The following is a 21,224-nucleotide window of genomic DNA, read 5'->3' on the forward strand; positions in this document are numbered from 1 at the left end:
TAAATCTCATACAGTGAACCATGTTTAATGTATGTACTGTGATATGACTGACTGCAGATCATGTTCATCCCACGTTAGCTGTGGCCATCTGCAAGGATCGGAAGTGCAAAGATGCCGTCAGCGAAGACTCAATCTTCCATCTTTCTGAAATAGGGGAATTGAGAGCAATTAAGTAAGGTTTATTAACACCCGTTATAGCGACTAGAAACTGCAGAAGTGCCGTGTGAAGGACTATATATGAAAAGCTTCTCATTGTTGGTGCAGGGCGGGATGGGATTTCCGCTGTATCTGGAGCCACGCAGTAGGACACGCCCACTTGGCATTTTACTTGATATATCTAAAAACAGAGCCAGGCACAGTTAAACAGACCTCCCCTTTCTACGTTGTTTTTTTTTTCTCAGAATGGTTTGGGCGGGCACGGCAACTGTTTGCGTCTATCATCCTTTCACCTCTGCACCGCGCGTTTCATATACTCTTCTGGCTAGCGGAGAACGGCTTCTTGGCGCCGCTGTTCTCTCTTTACTTGGCTCTGTAAATGAGCATCTCTGCACCGCGGCTCTCCTCTCACGTTCTCTCTTCTCTCCTGCCTTCTAACACTGCTGTCTCTTCTCTGCTCGGCTGCCTTTGTCGCTCCTTCTTGTCTATTTCTATATCCATCCCACTTTGCCTTCTCTTATCCTTAACCCACCCGTGCACTTCCCTCTAATATTTACATCTCCTTTATTTCTGGAGTGTCATGTCTCCCTTCTATCCCTGGCCAAGTTTATGTTTTTTCTCTTGCTCTCTTACGTTTTATTGCATTTTTTTTAATTGCCTTTCAACATTTTTTTTTCGTTTTCTTGCAGAAGCAGGCTACTCATATAAATATTTTCATTTTTCCATTAGATACACGTGTCTAGCGGTGCATGTCCCTGAAGGCTGCTTCCGAGCGCTATGGCCTCAGAACCGACATGCCATCCAGCTATCCTACATTAACTATTCTTTCACCTTTCATGAAATTAATAGGTTGATGAATCTAAAATGTTTGCTGCATTCTTTTCCTATGGCACTTCTTAAAGCACCTCGATTTCTGTTTTTCGTCTGTGCAACAAATTCTCGTCCCTTCTCTACTTTTCAAATCTCATGCTTCACTATCAGCAATGCTTTTAATTGCCTTCTCTTGCGTTTATCTTGTAAGGCGCACACCTCTCCTTATTTTGCCTCCCATCATAAGCTTCCTTTTCATTCCTGTGTTCTCTTCTACTTATTATCTATCATCAAGACAATTCTTTACTTTTGAATTAATCTCGGAACCCAACTTTAGCTAAAGATGTTTGAGCCAAAGCACGGGTGCCGCCATTACTACAGAGCAGTAATAAACAGAAACAAGCATTGGCATAGCCAATAGGTCTCGCTTCTGGGACCTTACAAATATTTAGTTATGCAACTGTTGCATGGCAAAACACTTATAAGGTTCCAAAAGTGAGACCTATTGGCTATGCCAATGCTTGTTAAACTTGGAAACACTTTCTGGCCATTGGTTGCATTACATTAGTACCAATTTAATACCCAAATGTAGAAAATAGCAATAGAATGGTGACCAGTCCTTCCACCGATTGCAACACGTGCCATTCCATTTTTAGCAAATTTTGAACCATGTGAACGAGAAACCAAATTATTTTTTATTAAAATATGCAGCTTATGCAGCAGATGATAGATTATGTGGCGAATGTGGCAAATCTATAATTATGCGAAAATCGCTGCATCCTCACAATCTCATAATTCCACTGTCACTGATCATAAGGCACGTTATAACAGAGCCGGAGTTCAAACATATACCATGCAGTCTGCAAATATGACAGCCAAAAGCACAATCATTCAGCTCTGGCAACACAATATTTTACAAGGCTCTGTTAACGTAACATAGCAGGTTAATTGATTTAAAAAAAAAAAATCTATTAAAATGACTTTCTAACCACAATTAGATCTTAATTTGCAGTGGAAGGTAGTAAAATATTTAAATATCCAATATGGATTTGAGAACAATCACAACACTCAATGACAGCGTAAGCATCATTTTTGTAGCTAAGAGAATCCGTGTAACACCGCACTATATGCACACCTGAAATGTAAAGATGACAGACATAGCCTAGTCACCACTATGCAAACCTTTATGAAATAATTATCAAAACTGTCAGGGAAGCAAAAGATAAGCAGCAGAATAACAAACAAAATGTATACAATAATTAAAAAGCGGTATGAGAATTAACACAATATTTAAATCTATAAATCAGACAAACTTTGGGTACTGTCAAGCCACACAGCCCATGAAAATGCGTAGAGCATGAAATGCAACTTTTGTTGTTTTGTGAACATCCAGCGGCCACTTATACACTTCATGGAAGCATCGCGGATTGGCCTATAGGAGCCAGGTTAGGCATGATGGTTAATAGACTAGATTACAAAATGGCGCTTGTCCCAAAGAGACATCATGACAGTGGAGCTGTTCACAACCAGGTCTGTACAATTATTTTAACACACGCATATCAGCAAGGTGACAGTGTGTGTTATACAAGACTGCGATGAGAAGCACTATACTTGAGCGATGCAATGCTAGAGCATTTCACAAAGCGTCATATCTGTTGCACCAAACTGCAAAGCAAATCAGCAGATTTCCAATTAAAGGTGTTTCCAGCAAACTTGTTCAGAAAATCGATCCAACCACAAAATACGGTGGCGGTCGAGGGATATGTATGATTTGGGAGCTCTGCCTCCCCTGTTAATGGGACTGTTCTTTAAGGAGTTGTCGATAACATGAAACAAGATCCAAGCCCATTTGAATGAGGGTTAATGTGAACATCACGTTCAATACAATGTCTACATAGAGGTTTGTCAGTTTCAAGAGGCTGCTTTTACGCAGTTTCTTACGAGCAGCATAGGGAAAACATGGTCTTAATATTCACATTGTCACTATACACCAAAGGTTGAATAAGTTAGCTATTACGTTAGAAGCACACAGAAAAGAAAGCACTGTCATTATAGAAACATATCAATGCCTGCATACTTCAACAAGCAAGCTACGCTGAAGCGAGGAAAGAGCGGAAAGGGAAGTGGGTGATCATGTTTGGAAAGCTAATAAATACAACCATCTAAAAACACAAGTTGCACAAAAGTGAGTCAAATCCAAACAAAATGGCCAGAAGTGAACTAATCCCTGTAACGGGACCAGTCTCCATGGGCATGACAAACACACCAAAAGGAGGGACAAACGACACTGATTCACCACACTAAAGTAAGGCCTTTTGAAAGACACACAAAGGAACCAATGACAAGCGATGGGCGTGCCAGAAAGCCCATAGAGTAGAGACAGCATGGCTCACGAGATAGTGCATGCGCTGCCTAGGCTCGACCTAAACAAGCATTGGACCTTATAAATGTTGTTGCATAACTAAATACTTATAAGGTCCCAAAAGCGAGACCTATTGACTATGCCAAGCGGACGTGCGGACGCGAAAGTGATCGCAATTGCGATCAAACATCAAAGCGTCCGTGCGGCCGCGAAAGTGAAAGTAATCGTGGTAAAGCGCGGCGCGCATGCCCGCACACATGCACTGTAGTTCTAGGCTGGAAGGTAGCACTTTTTGGAGCCCTCTCAATAATTCTCGCCAGGCCAGCGCATGCGCTGGGTCAGGCGAGACCTAAAAATGAATGCAGCGCATCTGTGACAATCCAACCAAAACAGGCCGACTAGGGTTAACCCAAGGCCGAAGTGAGAGATACCCCGGGGACCTGAAGTGCTAATTAAGCTCACGGTGCAGCAGTGACATACAATACACCACGTACGATAAGGGCACCACTTGAAGATTAAATCAACACAGGATGTTTCGAAGAGTCATGCGGGTCTCGTTTCAGTTCGCTGGCAGTTTGAAAAGAGTGTGCGTTTGAAAAGAAATAGCAACTGTAAAGAAGCAGACTTGAGCGCTTATGCCAGTACATTGCTACTTGTTACATATGACAAAACAGTGGACATATTTAAACCTTTCCAAATTATTCGGAATATTGGCCACATGTAGCGAAATGTCAGGAGTATTGGGCTTTCAACAGTATATTATACCGAAAATGATGTGTCATGAACAGATCTTAATTTAAACAAAATGTGAAATATTTATTAAGGACTCAACTCAATTCACAAAGAAAACGCGGCAAGAGTGATTTCAGGATGAACAGCTGGTCCAGTGAGCCATCCCACCTTCTTCAGGAAGAGAGCTGAAAATCTACGAGCGAATGACATCATATACTCTTCTGTTGCAAAGGCACTAAAGACTTCCACCGTGGGGAATGGGTAGCTGAGAGAACTTTCCAGAAGGGTCCATCAGGTAGCGCAAGTTATCAATTGCCCCAATGAAGGAACGCTATCAATCAAGAGCTGTAATCTGGAGTTATCACAATTAATCGTGACCAGAGTGCCCCTTTAAATATAAGCAGCCTATAGAATGAATGACTGTCCCTCTGGAAACTGGCTCAGTGAAGCCATAATGGCAGTTCCTACTTCGTCTAAATAGCCACACCTCAAAGCCACCTAAAAGGCGATGCAAACTGGGTGCAAGAGATCCAATTGGCAAGTCAATTCAGCCCTGACAATTTGGCCATCCCCTGCCGTACCACCTTTCTCAGCTATGCCACTCATGAGTCACTGGTCTTGTTCAATCAATGCACCTCAGTGCACACTCAGTGTTTTCAATTTAGCTCATGGCTTTCCAACTGATCTTCTAAATGACTTGTATTCAGATTAATTGCATGTAAATTTATTAGGTGCAGATATACAGATAATTGGGAAAGGATACAGTTCTACCAGGGGTGTAATGCAAAATAATTGCAGAACGTCATCAGGAGTCTCTCAGTTGCCATATCTCACAGATATTCATTGACCCTAGACTGAATGGAGCACCTTTGAAAGATGGGGGCCCCTGGAGGGTTAGCGCCCCTCCTGAGCCGCAGGGTCCACAGAGGCTGAGTTACGCCCCTGGGTCGAGCTGGACCTACGCAACTGCCCCTACTCTAGATTTGGCAATTTCAATGACCAATTATAACTTGTCAGATGCGAAACAGGGTGGAACATTTTGAGACAGCCTCGCGGGCTGGCATCCGTCTAATTGCAGCCGCACCCGAGTACTTAACAGGTCTTTAAAAGACCATTTACTCGTTAATGAGGCTTTTGTTGTGTTTTCACCCCTTCTTACAGCCATTCTGCCTATGGCTGGAAGACTTAGCGCCCCCCCCCCCCCGAAATCATTCCCAGCCCCCCCCTCCCCCCCCCGAAATTTGGCTCTAGTTGCCCGCCTGATCAATATACATGTAGAGGACATGAGATAGTCACTACGGAACCCATGAGTAGCACAACTTAGTTCTGGAGAAAGACATTCATCCAAGTACTAACCTGCAATGCTAATCAAGGTGTGACTATCTTGAAAGGAAGGGGGAAGGAAGTGAAAAAGAATGTTTAATTAATAATCGAGCGCCTGTAGAAAGTCAGTCAGTGGATCCTTTTTTTTTTTTAATAAACCATGCCCTTTACATTGCATGTACTAACTCAGTAGGTGCGTGATTTAGCTCAGAAGCTCCAAACATGGCGCCCGCAGCACGTGCCAACTCACGGAAAAACGAAATGAGCGCATGGACCGCAAACACAACAATGTCTTCAGAACTGGGAGCGCAGCTCTCACCTGCAGGCTGCATCCATGTGTTGAACGAGATCAGGATGCGGCCCGTGGTGCGTGTGAACAAAATGCGAAGATTGTTTTTTTTCATCTGCAAAACCGCACTAGAGACCACTAAAAGACATGGATAAAAGTAAAACAGCCCTACCTTATTCGATATTGTGTTATATAGCGCCTCAGTGTCAATTAGCACATACCTAGCAGTTTATGTAATTTGGCACCTAATATCACCTGCCTAATGACCGGACTCAAAACGTGTTTTATTTGTTGCAGATTAATTCAATCGGCTGTATATATAGAATTACAAAAAATAACGAGGTTGTATAACATTAGAAAAAATAACAGGGATGAACTATACCGTGGGATTTAGCAGGTGAACAATAAATACACCGAAACAGTAAACGTGGAATAACGGTCGAATTCCTCGTGTCCTGCACTGCTTGGGAAGCTGGCAGTCGCACTGTCCTCCAACCCTATTTTTTTTTTTTTACCATACTGACCTCTGACTTTTTAAAAGGTTGCCAAGGCTGTGTCCAATCCAGTCAGTTAGCCCCTTCAAGGCGCCTTCTTGGAGATCAAATGCGGGTCCCAGGAGAACATATCACACACAAGCCAGCTGCGAAGCATGGTAAAAATCACCGCTCCCACAGGGCCACGAGGGGGAAATGTTTATTGCTGGGAAAGGCTGTCTGTTCTGGTTTTACTAACACGTAGTAATGTATGCATGAAATCACCTCCAATTTGGGACATGTGTGTTGTGAAAACCACACTGTTTGCTGCTTTGCCCTTTCAAGTCATGCACGCGCTGGGCCTTCGCCGGGTGGATAAAAACCAGTAGGTTGTTACCAAACGAACCCTAAGTCATTTAAAATTGTACCGCGCGGGTGGTAATCAGAGAACAGGAGGGCGCCGCACTCCCAAAAATATTACACAGCTATTGTGCCGTCAATGTCTGTCCCTGGTCCAGTCGGGCTAGCGCTCTGATATTTCATGAAGGGCAGAGGGCTGCAGGACCGGCTCCCCACAATTAATTCACTTCCTGCCACCGTCATCCGTACTTAGTCTTGTGTGGTGCACTGCAGTGAGAGAGGAGGGAAGCCGCTGCATTAAACTAGCGTCTCTATTGTGCTCAGTGGAATTAAAGACCTGCAATTGCTACAGTCGTGATTCGATGTATTGGCATTCCGTTGTGCATTTATACCTACCACTGTAGAAATAAAAGAAGGACTTCAAACACACAGATGCAGGGCAACGCCTGAATGGTCTCTTTTCCACCGACTTAATGATCCACCAAGTGGGGGCTCCCCAGCCCCTCTGTCCTTTCCATTCTGACTACCGGGCTGTAGGGGAGCAGCATGCGACAGCTGTGTCTCCAGGCCCTCACTACAGGAAGTGGACCCCAAGGCATGAGAATAAGGGGAGAGAAGAGGAACAATGAGACACAGTGAAGAGGAAGCCACATACACTGGGCAGCACTGACAAGGGAGGCCCGGCAAAAAACTTGGGGTGTGGTTCAGCGAGGATCTCCGGTTCGCTAATCATGTTAAAAAGCACACCGGTGTCTGCTTTGGCACCCTCAATGCCTTAAGAAGGTTCTTTCCCTTACTCCCTAGAGAGGCTAAAGAGACGGTAGCCCGTGCCGTGATTCTCTCCCGCCTCGACTATGCCAATGCTTTGTTCATTGGCATTCCTGGGTATTTGCTGAAGAAACGGCAAACTATACAGAATGTCGTAGCCAGACTCCTGTTCAACATCTCTAGGAGATCTAGTGTTCGGCAGCATTTACAGGATCTGCACTGGCTGCCTTTAGCCCAGCGGGTACAATTTAAGGCCCTTACCCTTTCGCACAGGGCCCTCCATGGCCAAGGCCCTGTGTATCTCAGGAGGCGTTTTGCTCTGTATGTGCCCAATCGATCCCTGCGGTCTGCCTTTCTATGTCGGATGACTATTCCGCGATTTCGTAGATCACGTTAGGAGGGGCCAGTCTCTTTCTGTAAAAACAGCAGTTGCCTGGAATGCTCTCCCCTCAGATCTACAGCACATTCAAGACTTCCGTCTTTTTAAAAAACGTTTAAAGACGCATCTGTTCAGTCAGCTCTTCTAAATGGCTCTTGCTTGCTCCACCCCCAATCAACTCCCGCGCCAGGACACTCTAGAGTATTTGTGCGTGCTACAAGCTCTTTATAACATAACATAACATAACAAGTACTAAGCTGCTCCGGTCCTATTTTTCAGTACCCGTGCATTATTGGGTCAACACCTAGCATGGCCAGCTGGCTTACTGGGAAGCATTTTCGCAAATTGGGGAGCAATGCCGCACTGAACCAAATGAACACATCTCCACGTGGAAACCTGAGGAGAGCGCAGTCATATTGAGCAGGAACCATCATAATGGTCTAGCGTGCTGGCTTTAATGGGCTGACAGCCCTGGGACACCGTGCGTCACTGGCACAAGTTGATATGTCAGAACCATGACATTTTCTGTACTATCTCAGAGACTTAGAATAGTTTCCTGATACACTTGGTGGCACCGGAGCATTTTGTGTAGCATCCCTGCCAACGTAAGCACCTCAGGATAGTGCCCATCGCCCACAGCTTCCTGCGTATACCTTTGACTACATTCTGGCATATTGCACAGGGCCCTGATATAATTGGCAAATCCTCAACATTGTTAGTAGTCAGTGATGTTTGTGGCAATACCCGGATGTATGACGGAAGTCCTCTAGTACATGATGTGACCCCGTTGATATGATGGCAGCAATTCTGAAGGTATTTTAATACCTATTTCAGAAGATCTGCTACGACTGTCTCTGGCTCGCGGACGATATGAACGGTCTGATGTAAAGTAAATATGTAAACACAGCGATTAAAGTGGGTGTTTTTTTTTGTGGTACAAGAGTTATGCAAGCCAAGTTTTCATTGGGACAGATCCAAATTAGTTTTACTGTGACACACGCACTTGTTTAACGTGCAGCCAGTGTCTTAGCTTGAGGCAGTTCTTTTATGGCCACAAACCAGAATTTGCTGACCCATCCAAATAATTATTTTGGGAAATGTGTCTTAGTTTAAGGAACTCTTTAAAACCTATTAGATTTTACCCAGTGTTTTTGAAAGCATTTACTGTTAAGGTCTGAATTTATTTCTACACCATACTGCCTTTCTAGAAGACCTGAAAATATTTTACCCTAAAATACAGGAGTATTGCGAATCTGTAGAAATAATGCAGTGCTGTTCAGATGGGACCTAGATTTTTCCCGTTGGCCTTTATATGCAAAATTAATGCTGTGATGAAATTAGATTATTCATACTTTCCAGAATAGAATGACGGGAAAATAATTGTGATGGTTAGGAAAGTTTTCCGTTTTATTTGAAAATGTGTAAGAATTATGGTGGTGCTTAATGAAGGATAAGTATAAATTGTACATTTGAGCATGTATGGTCTCAGAATTGTTACTAATGATGAACCAACTATTGCATTTTCTTACATTAATCACATAAAAATGTCATTGGTGGTGATGGCTCATTGTTGAACTAAGCATTAATGGGTGTCCGATGTGCTCTGAAGGTTCTGACGAATTGCTGAAAAGTTGATGGGGGACGTACAAAAGTCATTGATTTCGGTCACATCAAGCAGAGATGAACCCATTTTGTCAATGATACTTCACTTTAAAGGTTAATCCTTATCTTCTCTTGGGACAGAGATGGGCAATAGAACATAAGGAGAGCTCTTTTGGGGTGGATGGGATGCTCATATGCTGGGGATATGAGCTTTAAACCATTTCAATTCAACATTGTAGAAAGGCTTCTGTCCCACTAAATATTAAAGTGTATTCCCCAACAGTGCTCCACCTGCTTGCCTCTGGGACCCCAGTTTGAATTAGAAAACTAAAAAAGTGAAGGGTGGAATGCTAGAGTTAATCGCAGCCCCTGGAAATTCGCCAGGGCTGCATTCCAGTCCACCATTGTCCACCAACATCTCAGTCTACACAGAGACCAACCTTGTGCAAATCAAATTTGTTCCTGATCCGGTAGAACAGCCCAACCCTTACCGCCAGGCCAACTCATCTGTAGACAGAAAATCAAGCAACCCCAAGATTAGTTCAGGCATGTTGGCCCTCATCAGTAGGGTCCATGCTGAGTACATGAGCACAGGACCATATCTGGCTGGCATACCCAGCGGATATAGGGCAATTTAGAGAAATAAAAATGTGATGGGCAGAAAGGAGACAGTTACACAAAATAGAAGGAAGCCACTCTTGAGGATGTCTAGTCCTTTCACAATCATCCAACTGGAATTGGAGTTGGTTATCCCCAGAGAACATGCCACCTAAATGCTCAGTTGGCTGTGGGGCTTACTATGCTCAAGCAGGGGAAGATGTATTTATTTGTATATCAATTGTTTATAACTCATGAGCATAAACCAGTGGGTGGCAAAGCACTTCACAAATGAACAGTTTCATACCAGTCCAGGACACATGGTGAGATGTATATTAAAGAAAACACAAAAAATAACAAAATATTTAATAATTAAAGGATAAGTAATACAACACAATCAAATGTGGCCATAATCCCTACGCTGCTGTAAATATAAAGGAAACACAACAAGATGATGGACGGAGTGCTGAAACCTTTCAACCACTCACCCCCAGTCACAGATCTGGGTTGAATCCATTGTTCTTTTGCTCACCATGCTACACCAGTTTGGACCCAGCCATATGCAAATCAGTCTTGACTGTGTTCCTCATGGGAACAGTCCAGACTGAACTGCCAATCCAGGTCCTCCCTGGACCGGAAACAAGCATCCTGGGACCGGTTTCGGGGTATTACCCCTCATCAGCCTGGTTAGCTTGAATCCACTGGCACAGTAAGCAAGGGACCCACTACTGTGCATACCACGTAATTCTCCATTTCCATGCTACAGAATTCAGCCAACCCTACCGCAGAATTTGAAACTGGATTGACACATAATTCAAAGTGCTTAAATTCGAATCAACAAGCTTGACTAGGCTGGGATAGTTTGACCATCTGTGAAAAAAGTGTTGCCTGAATGCCCCTTGACAACAAGACGCTGGTCTCCATATCAGAAACAATGATTACTATTAGAAACCACCAATTAAAATGAGAATTCTAATTGAAGTTCTGCACATAACTGGTAATTCAGCAGAGAGGCCAACTTCGGTATGGCCATTCCACTAATCTTAAAATACCATGTTAAGGTCTCAGAGCAGTTGTTTATTATTTTTCAAGTCATACATACATAATTAAAATTACTGCGTGTTGTGGCCTTGGATACCCCTTTACAGAGGCATGCTCACAACATAATAGAAGTCGAAATGGGAAAAGCCATCTTAGCTTTAACTGGTCTTCTGACCCAAGAAGCAACTGCGTGTGTGTTCATCCGTGTGTGGAGCTGTTTGTACAGCAGCTCCCGCGCGCGCTGCGGCACGCGGTGCACCTGTTACCTCAGGCATAGACGAACCTGTCCTTTAAAGACTCAAACATATCCGGCATCCTTCGACTCGGTGGCTCCATTCCCCTGTCAGACCGCACTGCGGTGGAATGCGCATTGTCTTCCCTTAAATCATTATGTTTTCTGGTCAGTCCGACCTCTAGACTGACGCCTGTATTTTTTTTTCCTTCTCTTGTGGTATGCCAAATGTTTAGTTTACTCTGCCGCAGATTTCAAAACCCTATTGCGGGCGTATGTTTCAATTTACTGTTGCATTTTATGAGAACGTTAACCAACAAAGCTAATGAGCAGCATGTTAACTAAAGGGGCAGCCGAGGACCTAGAACTGATAGTGTTATTCTTTCACAAGACAGGGTGAAGTCAAAATATATTTGAAAAAAAAACTGTGGTAAATATAAAAGTCTAAACAGAAAAAAAAATCAGAGTTTTCACTATAATGCAAAATATTACAAAATTGTCAACCTCTTATTTTTTTTTTTTTTTTCTTGTTTTTTTTTTTTAAGGACTCCACGGCCTAATTTACATATTTATTCATTCAGGTGTTTTGAAAGGATCACCATGCCCCCGGGAGCGAGTTTGAGAGCGACCCCTTCAAAAAGCTGCACATGCGAGATTACTTAGCTTTTGAGGGAAACAAAGGTGGATAGATTACAGAAGAAGGAAAGAGCTTAATTCAGGATGACAGTGGTATTTTAAATATGGAATTATTAATCAATCTATCAAGATAGGATCTTGAAAACAAATGCAGTACAGGGGTTATATCCCTTTCATTCGTGGCAGGACTTTCTCCCTCATGACTTTCAGAAGGAAATTCAACAGCATTCTTGCCTCACTCTCTCCCACCCGTTTTTGTGAGTATGTGTTTCTGTATTTACAAACAGTATCTCGAATTAACCTATGATCACATCTTGTAAAGCGCCCTTATACCCCCGGTCTAGCTAGACCTATGTAAAACTACAAAATAAATAAATAAATCAGCTTCCCTGAAGTTATACAAAGGTCGCCCATGCATGCTTCAGAACATAACTTGCACTATTTAAATTGCTTGCTACCTCTGAGCGCTAGATTCGCATCCTATAAATAACTGCACTACCTAAAAGATAAAAGATTGTAAAGGATAGATTCAGTTCAAGGCACATGATAATAAGAGATGAAAGTGATTGAACAGTGCAACAATACAAGAAAATACGCCAATTAATCGGTAGTCCTTAATGAGATAGAATTATAGATGCGTAACAGTTTCTGTTAACTGTTGGTAGGTGCCTGCATTTGAATCCAGTTATTCACACCAGAGGCTCTCTACCTCAGCCATACATAGCAGGGTTTTTATTTTTGTTTGGAATAACATTTTAATGATCATTGCAACAACCTTTTATAATAAACCAAACACACCAGTTATTTTTCTAATCCAGTACCCTTTCCCCAAGCCCACTCTAATACCCTGGTGTGGGCACAACTCCACACTTGGCCCAACTAAATGTTTCAGCTCAGTACGGATCAACTTACACACAGAGTAGAACTATGACACAAAAAAGCAACTAAATACCAGCTTTCATTTCACCCTATTCAACTAAGTAGGGCTTTAGTGGCATTGAGACTCGATTACTGTAACCGTGCTTATGTCAGAGTCCACAAGACAGTGACTGCAAAGTTAGTGAACATTCAAAGTAAAGCCCAGGACCCGAACAAATTTCTGCGGCCCTAAAACGCCTTCCCTGGCAATCAGAGACACACAGGAGATAAAATGTAAACGTCTTTGCATCATCTGGCAAAGTAAATTTGATTCTAAAATCTAGCTTCAACCATGAGAAACATGGAGAGAGATCAATACAGGCTTGAGCACTCAACTCCGGAGCTTGATTTGCCCAGGTGTCTTGGAATTTTACAATGTTTGACAAAACATTTTTATATGCACCACTCTTTGCCCATAGCTTGGGTGACCGGGACACCAATAATCCATCCCTGGTCTTTAATATAACAGTTATTAGAACATTGGAATGTGGAGCACTCCATTGTAGACAATGGAGTGCTCCATGCCTCTACGGGCCGGTAAAGGCCCGCAGAGCAACCTTCCAATGTTTTACAAAAGCCTCTCGAAGCTCGAGGGGATTTAAATCCCCTCGAGCTTCGAGAAGCCTTTGTTTAATTTATTAGAACATTCTGCCCTCTAGTGGCAGAATGTTCTAATAGCCTTATAGCCCTTCGTAGCAGGGCTATACCGCTATTAAAGTCCCGCTGCTTTTGTTAAAGTCCCTCGCCTTTGGCTCGGGCCTTTAACGCTGCAGCGGGCCTTTAATAGCCGGTATAGCCCGCTACGGCGGGCTATAAGGCTATAATAGTTATCAGGTACATTGGTCCACTTGGATGAACAGAAGTCAAGCAAGACTATAACCACAAAAAATGAATGTTTTGTATGCACAAGCTCAGGACTGGAAAAAGAGTAATCCTAAATATATGGAGTCATCATCTAGCCCTACCCATTCCTGATGTCCTGCCTGGTCCCCTAAATACATACACCCCCACCTGTTGCCACGCCCCTACCCTCAAAGGAAAGCCTACAGCTGGCATTCTGTCAAATTCCAAGCACACATCCGTGGTCGGCCCCTTGACCCATGCCTCCAAGCACACACAATAGCACACTCAATACCTGATATATCATCCTCTTAACTACCAAAAATACACAACTGTACCAGGTGCCTTGTTCCAATCCCAAACACACACATACACCCATATACGGCACCCTTGGACCTCAACCCCACAAATAGTTTTCTCCTTCTTATCATCAAAATATTTGAACTTGGAATAGATTAACTACCAAATTTTCCAAAAATATAACTTACGCTGTATGTTGGCCAGCCTGGAAGAAATACCTCAGTCATGGTGTCCTGTAACAATTTTTGGAAGACCACTCAATCAGCGTGTCCCTTCATTCACCCCTGCCCGGTCTACTCCTTTCCTCAATACTGATCTTTCTTTACCCTGACATTTGATGCCTACCATCAATTTCAAGAAGCCTCAGGATAGCATTAAACCACATTTAAAATAATCAATATAACATGTAAAAGCCTAAAATATACATTTTGTAAATATTAATTTTCTCACAGTCAAGGACTCTAAATTATATCATAGTCTGTTTAGCACCTGCGAGGAAAGGATTGAGCCCAGAAAGAGACATTTAAGATAATGTAATTATGTGCAGCACTATTGATTATTCTAAAGGTGATCCGATATATTATCTTCAAATTGTGACACAACCCAAGAAAGCGAAATGGGACATCCCAAATTGTGGAAGACCCCCAAAAAGCCACCACAAACACACTTGGGGCCTGATTACAATAGCGGGGAGACCGCCACGGACAGGCTGTCAATGGTGGTCTCCCCACCATCTTAACCAACTTTACCGTCCGCCACATTTGGATGGTGGACGGCTGTGTGGCGGTGGGAAAGACCGACCGCCACGGACTCAAGGAGCCTATCGGTCCATCGGAGGCTGAGTAATGCCTACAATGGTGGCGATGACTACCAGGCACCATGGCAGGCATTACAATGTTCTTTCCCGCCGGCCCTTTCATGGTGGTGAACCCGCCATGAAAAGGCTGGCGGAAAGTGACATTGGGGCCTTACCTCATGGCCCAAAGACACAGGACCTGGGGGGCACCATTCCCTGCACTATGTGGCAGGCACCGCATAGTGCCTGCAACATAGTGCAGGGATATGTGTGGGGTGTTTGTTTTGTACTGCTGCGGGTTCTGCAGAGCCCAGCACCCGCCGTAATACAAAACATGGGCAATGCGATCACCATGGTGGCGGTTGCATCCTAATTAGCCCTGTGGGGCCGTCTTGTAGGTGGGCAGTCCCAAAAACAAAACGATGGTGGACGACAGACTGAGGTCCGTCCACCGTGGTAATCGGGCCCTTAGTGTGAAATACTAAAAGCAAATGAAGGAGATGATTTAACAAAAATGTTAAATTTTACCTTGTGTATATTATACTATATTGTAAATGCTTTTGTGTAGTGCTTCATTCTTCTGAAAATATGCCAGACGGCAAAACTATGGCTCTGATAGGAAGCATCTACATTAACATTTATAGGGAGTGAAAAAAATAATCTATGATTAATATTGAAGTGCTTTTTGATCTATGACTGTGGCCCAAACTGTGTTATGCTAGTGGTATGAATTGAATCTGCATGGACATTTATCTCAAAATAAATGTAAACAGTTGCACATGCATACACACATGTGTGTTTGTATTCCTGTAATGTAAAAATATTCATTAACATTTTTTGGCACATGGCTTTGAACTGTGTAAATCACACGATAGCACCCAAAGCAGTTTTACTTTGCAAACTAAAAGTGATTGCTGTTTGAGTTTGTGTTTGCGCTAGCGTGAAAGTGCATGTGTGTGGTAGTGTGTGCATGTTTGCACTTCTTCTGTGAGGTGAAAGAAAGGCATTAAAAAGCCAGGCCCCACGTGCGTTCGGGCCAATTGCGAGCAGCTTCCTGGAGGCCCAGGGCACGTGCATGTAAAATAATTGGCGCATCTTTAACCTATAAGTGGGGCGGGCAGACTTCAAACGCAGCCAGGGCCCTCCCCCGATGCGCGAGGCTAACTGCTGGAAACCTGTATCTATTAAATATTCACGGGATCAAGCTGCGAGCCATGTGCGACCGAGTGCGAGATGATTGTCAGTTATAGGGAAAAGAACACCCACCTTTTGAGGAGCGGAAGTGTTTACTCGGCGCTGTAAAGCCCCTCGTTCCGTGCACATTAACAGCAGCCACCCGGAACTGGTACCACCTGCTGGCTCTGACGTCAGGCACCTGCACCCTCTCGTCTGTGCTCTGCAGGGAAAAGGACCACGCGATATGTACATTATGTTTAGGTTACAAAATGCGTGAAGAGCAGACACGTCTGTTTAGCTGGCCATGATGGTTTCAGCTTACCGCTAGGCACAGAATGTCTTTCAAGTCTAAAATCTTACAACAGCACAGCAACAATAATTATTATTATAAGGACAATAACATTAATACTAACAATAACATGTTATTGCTCGATTCATTACAAATTATTAAAATGTGTAACGTACGCACAGTCAAAACACACCGTCCCTATAAAACCAGTTTTAAACACGGTGTGTTTCAATAATTAAGATTTACGCCGATTTTTTAAAATTAAAAACACACAATGTAAAATTCTAACTAAAATCCAGAAAGCATTACTATCTTAGTAGAAAAACACTGGAGTGAAATGTGTGGTAAATCGGAAAGTTTCGATCTTGTGTAATGATGTAAATGGGAACTGCCCTTCATGACTTAGTGGATGCAGGACTCGAACATGCAGAATCACTGATTGTGCGATCAAGGCAGTTGGTTTATATGTTGGGGCCTGCTGATGTGCAACATGGTGTTAAGACAATGCTTGAAGTTGGTTTCAGGCCTTCCGTACCACACCCGAGCTTTATTATAAAGGTGTACAATGCCTTACAAGAAGATTAACTTTATCCATAAAGAAAGAAGACGTACAAACTCAGGTTGTAACAGTTGCTTTAGTTTGAAAGCACTGATAGGTTTTAGCACAGATTCACAAAGATCTCCCTAAATTTGAAGGCCATAATGTGCTGAGCTCCTTCCTGAAAATCACTTTTATTTAAAGTAGTGAGAAAGTACAGAACCATTATCAGGAACCCTCCAGGTGGAGATATTTTGTTAGCGTATCAGCGGTTACTTACTCGGAGTAAAGGCAGAGTGAAAACCTCAGAGAAATTTGGAGAGGATCCATACACGATGCAATCAACATACTGAAACATTGTAGGCCACATTTTATTTAATTTGTTTACCTCCAATAGTTTATGATGCTTTCATTGTGATATCACTGTCTTTTTATGTTCCTATGGCACTTGTGGGGCTAGTTTTATAATACTTTTTTAGAGGTTGTCGTCAATATGTTCATGCTTGGGGTGAATTCCTTCAAAATTTAGTGTAGTACGTTATGCGTAGCAGCATTTGACACTATCCGCCCTCTAGTTATCGGAGTTACCTCCTGGATATTGGGGTAGGTGGTAGGATTTTGAATTGTTTTTGTTATTTTGAAATCAATTGCTGTGTCATTTATCTTGCTGAGCTCTTCTTAATCCTCACTGTTCAAAAGTTTCAGTGGAGCCTCTTTTCCATCAAGTGTAGCTGTGGAGCAGCGACACCATTTACGCACATACAGACTAAAGTCACATCATAGTGAATTTGGATAGCGATGTGCGGACAGATGCAAAAATGTCATTCTTACATGTTAGCAATTAAACGGTGGGACGGTAGCTCAAAGTGGACTCAGACAAAAATTAGAATTTGTGGGCGTCAATAAGAATATGTGGATTCAGGCAGTCTGCTTTCAAGGGCATGACATTTCCGGAAGGCCAATAGAAGCAATAAGAAGGTTGAGTTATAATTCTGATAGAATGGTATCAGTCAGCCCTCAGCTGTCAGCCATTGCCTCATTTTTATTCCAATGAAGGAACTGAGAATTCATTCTTTGCTTTACACCAGCTGGGTGTAAGTCGATAGTACCAGCTCCAAATTGTTCATGATTTCATTACACAAACTCTTTGCATTGGCCACTGTCGAAATACCTTTTGGCCCTAGTTTCCCAATGTATTCAAAATGCAGGAGACAGACCTATTATAAACGCCCAAATGCTTGTACCGCTAAACCCTATATTAGTTTCATTTTACTGTTTGCCTTTTCTTAGTTCCGCTTCATAAACCTATGCAATGTGGCGTATTTGATCAATGAAATATGTACTTTTTTCTAAAAAAAAAAAAAAAAAAACTTCAACGGTAATCTGTAAATCAAACTCTTTTTCAACGTTCCCACTTTCATAGGCCACAAAATGTGGTTGAGCCTTCACTGTGGAACATCTTACATGTAGGAAACATGAAAATGTAGCCACTCTTGCTGGTTTAATCTTTTCTGTTTCTCTGTTCAGCATAAAGTTAACTATACAAACATTATTGTAGATACTTCTTCCACGAATCTTCTCAGCAGCCTGCTGGTATCTGTTATTTTTGGGAAAGTGGCTCATGGATTACATGTGCTTTAAATGTTTGGGTGCAGACTCACCCATAGGAAAAACAATGCTGCCAGTTTCCATACAGCTGCCTCAGTTCTCTTTAGTTTTATACAAAGCAAAGTTACTCCCTCAAAATAACAGAACTTTTCATAGGAATAAGAAACAAAAGAATGCAGAGATACATTTAACCTGCCACATTCCTACAGAATAATCTACCAGTTCTGTGCCTGTGTGAGACCTTTGTTTGTAACATTGTTACGAGAAAGAATACAGTACTACACTGTATTGTAATTGCATTTATATAGCGCTTAATACCTCTGAAGTGCTTTACGCCAGGCAGCACACTGCTCCGGAACCCAAGGTTAGTGGTCAGACAAGTGTTACTTGTTATTGTTGGCTCGTGGTATTTGGTTTGTGTGTTCGTAGATACTGCAGGACATTTTCGAGTAGTTATAATAGAACTCCTGTAGTACTCTTCTACAAATTCTTACATACCTATGTGTATTGGTGCAAAAATTAAATTGTTAATAGATTGAGAGCATTCAGGGAATATTCACATACAATTAGTATAGATAGAAAGGAGTGTGCCATCTTTGCACATTACTAATACAGGGTTGCATGTTAATGGCCAATTCAAGAAGACATAAGAGTACTTAAAAGAATACCTCTTTAGTACTACTTCCCGTACTCAAATACTTTTGTGAATCAGCCCCATTGCCTCTCTGCTACTCCTCCTCCTCTAGATTAAAAATCACAGTTTCTTACAATAACAATGTAAAGGAACATTACCAATTCAAACTAGCCTGCTTTCTATCATACATCAGAAATATGCGCTCTTTCAGTGCTTTGAAATTGCTTTCAGGCAGACAAGAACATACCTTTCAAAGATGTTAATTCCACATTTGAGCCGGATAACAGTGCGTTCAGCAAGTGTTCAAGAAAAGCCAAAAGCACAGCAAATGGTGGCCATCCTCAATTCCAATAGATTTCCTTTTAATGTGATTTTTACGAAAGTAGATTGCTCCCATGCTGAGTAGGCGTTTTTAAGGAGAAATTAATTCAGGGCAAGAATACATTCGACTGAGTCTTGTTGGGAAGTGTAAGAGTCTTTTGCACATCACCTATCTCAAGCAGGCCATGGGCAGAACACAAAACTATATTCTTTTACGTGCTCACTTTCCATAGGTACTTTTCGTAGGTGCAACAGTTTCAAATTCAAGGGATTTGATAGCACCTTCAGCACCTGTTAAAGTACTGGAACCAAACGGCTGCCTCTTCCAGTAGTTCCTGTGTTTTTTATACAGCCCCTAAAATCAGGCAAATGTCTACATGATCATCATATAACCAACTAAATCCACCAGTCAAATGTACTTATCTGTACTACTGGAGAATTCGTCAAAGGGCTCCAATTTGATTGTGGTATTGCGCATGGGTGGCATCTTATACACAAAAGGGGAAAATGCTTCCATAACATCCCTTTTAACAGAATTATGCTTTTATTTTTTTACTGGACAAACATTCCAAACACTTTCCTCCAATTTACACTTAGGTTCTATAAACACAAACTCGAAACTCCCTTTTTTCTCCAAATTCTATCCTTGACCAAGTCTTGTAAGACTTCGCTTCCATTTTTCATGCGGGTAGTGATCCTACTCTCACCCCTCCTCACTTCCTCGCCTAGTCAACAAAGAATGAGCCACATGACTAAAAAGTCTCCTCGAATGTATAATCAAACTCCAAAAATGCCATCACCGACATGCAATGATCACTAGAGAGTCAATGGTTTTGTAAGCTGAAGTTTTGCTCTTGTAGGATACCTCACCACTGAGTTATCCTTATGTTACCTCGGAGTCTCTCCTGCTAGGGTGGTTCATTGGGTCACCCTATTACCCCTTTTCAGACCTGTTTTCAATCCCAGCACACCATCTCTGCACCCTGTGAAACTTGTCAGACGGACTTCTGCATACAAGGAATGTTGGGCCTAGTGCTGAAGTACAGTCTTGGGAACACTAGTTGTAGACATCACACTGCTACACTGGCTTTCAACAGAGATCTTTAAAGCATCATGTTGTGCTCTTCAGGATGGAACCGCTTAATTTCACACTCATGAAAGAGAAGGATTTAAGGTGAAACAGATCAGTGGAAATATCTGTTTCTGCCTGACACTGAAAGAAGTCCGAACTGAATCAGATTGTTAACAATACCATGACAGCGTACAGAACAATTTTTAAGCGGGGTATGGGAGCTTAAACCCATGAACGGTGATGCATCAAAATGAAAATGGTGGTATATGTGCCATCCAACATTCTTTGACTCTGGAAGCATTACAGAGTGCATGTCCTGCCCCAACATTTATCCTAAACATTCCACTACTTACTGTTGTGTGACTAGGGTAAGGAGTGGAACCTACTGAAAGTAAGCATGGCTCTAAGAACAGCACCGACTCACTGTTCTAATCGTCATCATGGGGAGGAAAAGGGTCTATGTTTCTAATAGAGAGGGGTTGCAAAGGAAAGAGTTGTGAAGTGGAAAACAGGAGTGATTAAGACATTCCAAATAGTGCTATCCTTTCCTCAAACTTTTATAATGTTAAATCTGCAGTCTCATATTTTCGGAATTCAAACATTTTGAATTCAAAATTTTCACAGTTACATCATTGTTGTTACTCATTTATCTGATACTGCTAACAAACATTGGCAAAGCTGATAGGTCTGGCTAGTTTAAAGCACATGTTCTTTTTTTGTGTGATATGTCTCGATGCAATAACACAACTCAGGGAGAGTCTCCCAAATACTAGTCAGGAGGCATGCTGTGTCAAGCACATGATTCTTATTCACATATTTTAGGCCATACCCTTATTTACATAGGGCACGACTCTTGAATGATTCCTATTTATGTTTCTTGGTCACACTTATTTAGAGTCTCCACCTTGTTCATCCCACGCAAAGTACACCCTATATCCCTTATAGTATTCTGAGACTCATTTTCTAGACATG

At 42.3% G+C, this 21,224-nt stretch overlaps 1 protein-coding gene across 2 annotated transcripts in view; it reads right to left on the reverse strand.

The window, feature by feature from the left end:
* Nucleotides 1-21,224, reverse strand: part of ANOS1 (anosmin 1) — a 420,145-nt gene that overhangs the window by 108,146 nt on the left and 290,775 nt on the right. For both annotated transcript variants that reach the window (XM_085622286.1, XM_085622285.1), the window contains exon 6: nucleotides 15,881-16,010. In XM_085622286.1, the coding sequence (XP_085478412.1) occupies nucleotides 15,881-16,010 (130 nt within the window). The remainder of the gene's footprint in view (nucleotides 1-15,880; nucleotides 16,011-21,224) is intronic.

Source organism: Triturus cristatus, chromosome 8, assembly GCF_964204655.1.
Source record: "Triturus cristatus chromosome 8, aTriCri1.1, whole genome shotgun sequence".
Taxonomy (NCBI): Eukaryota; Metazoa; Chordata; class Amphibia; order Caudata; family Salamandridae; genus Triturus; species Triturus cristatus.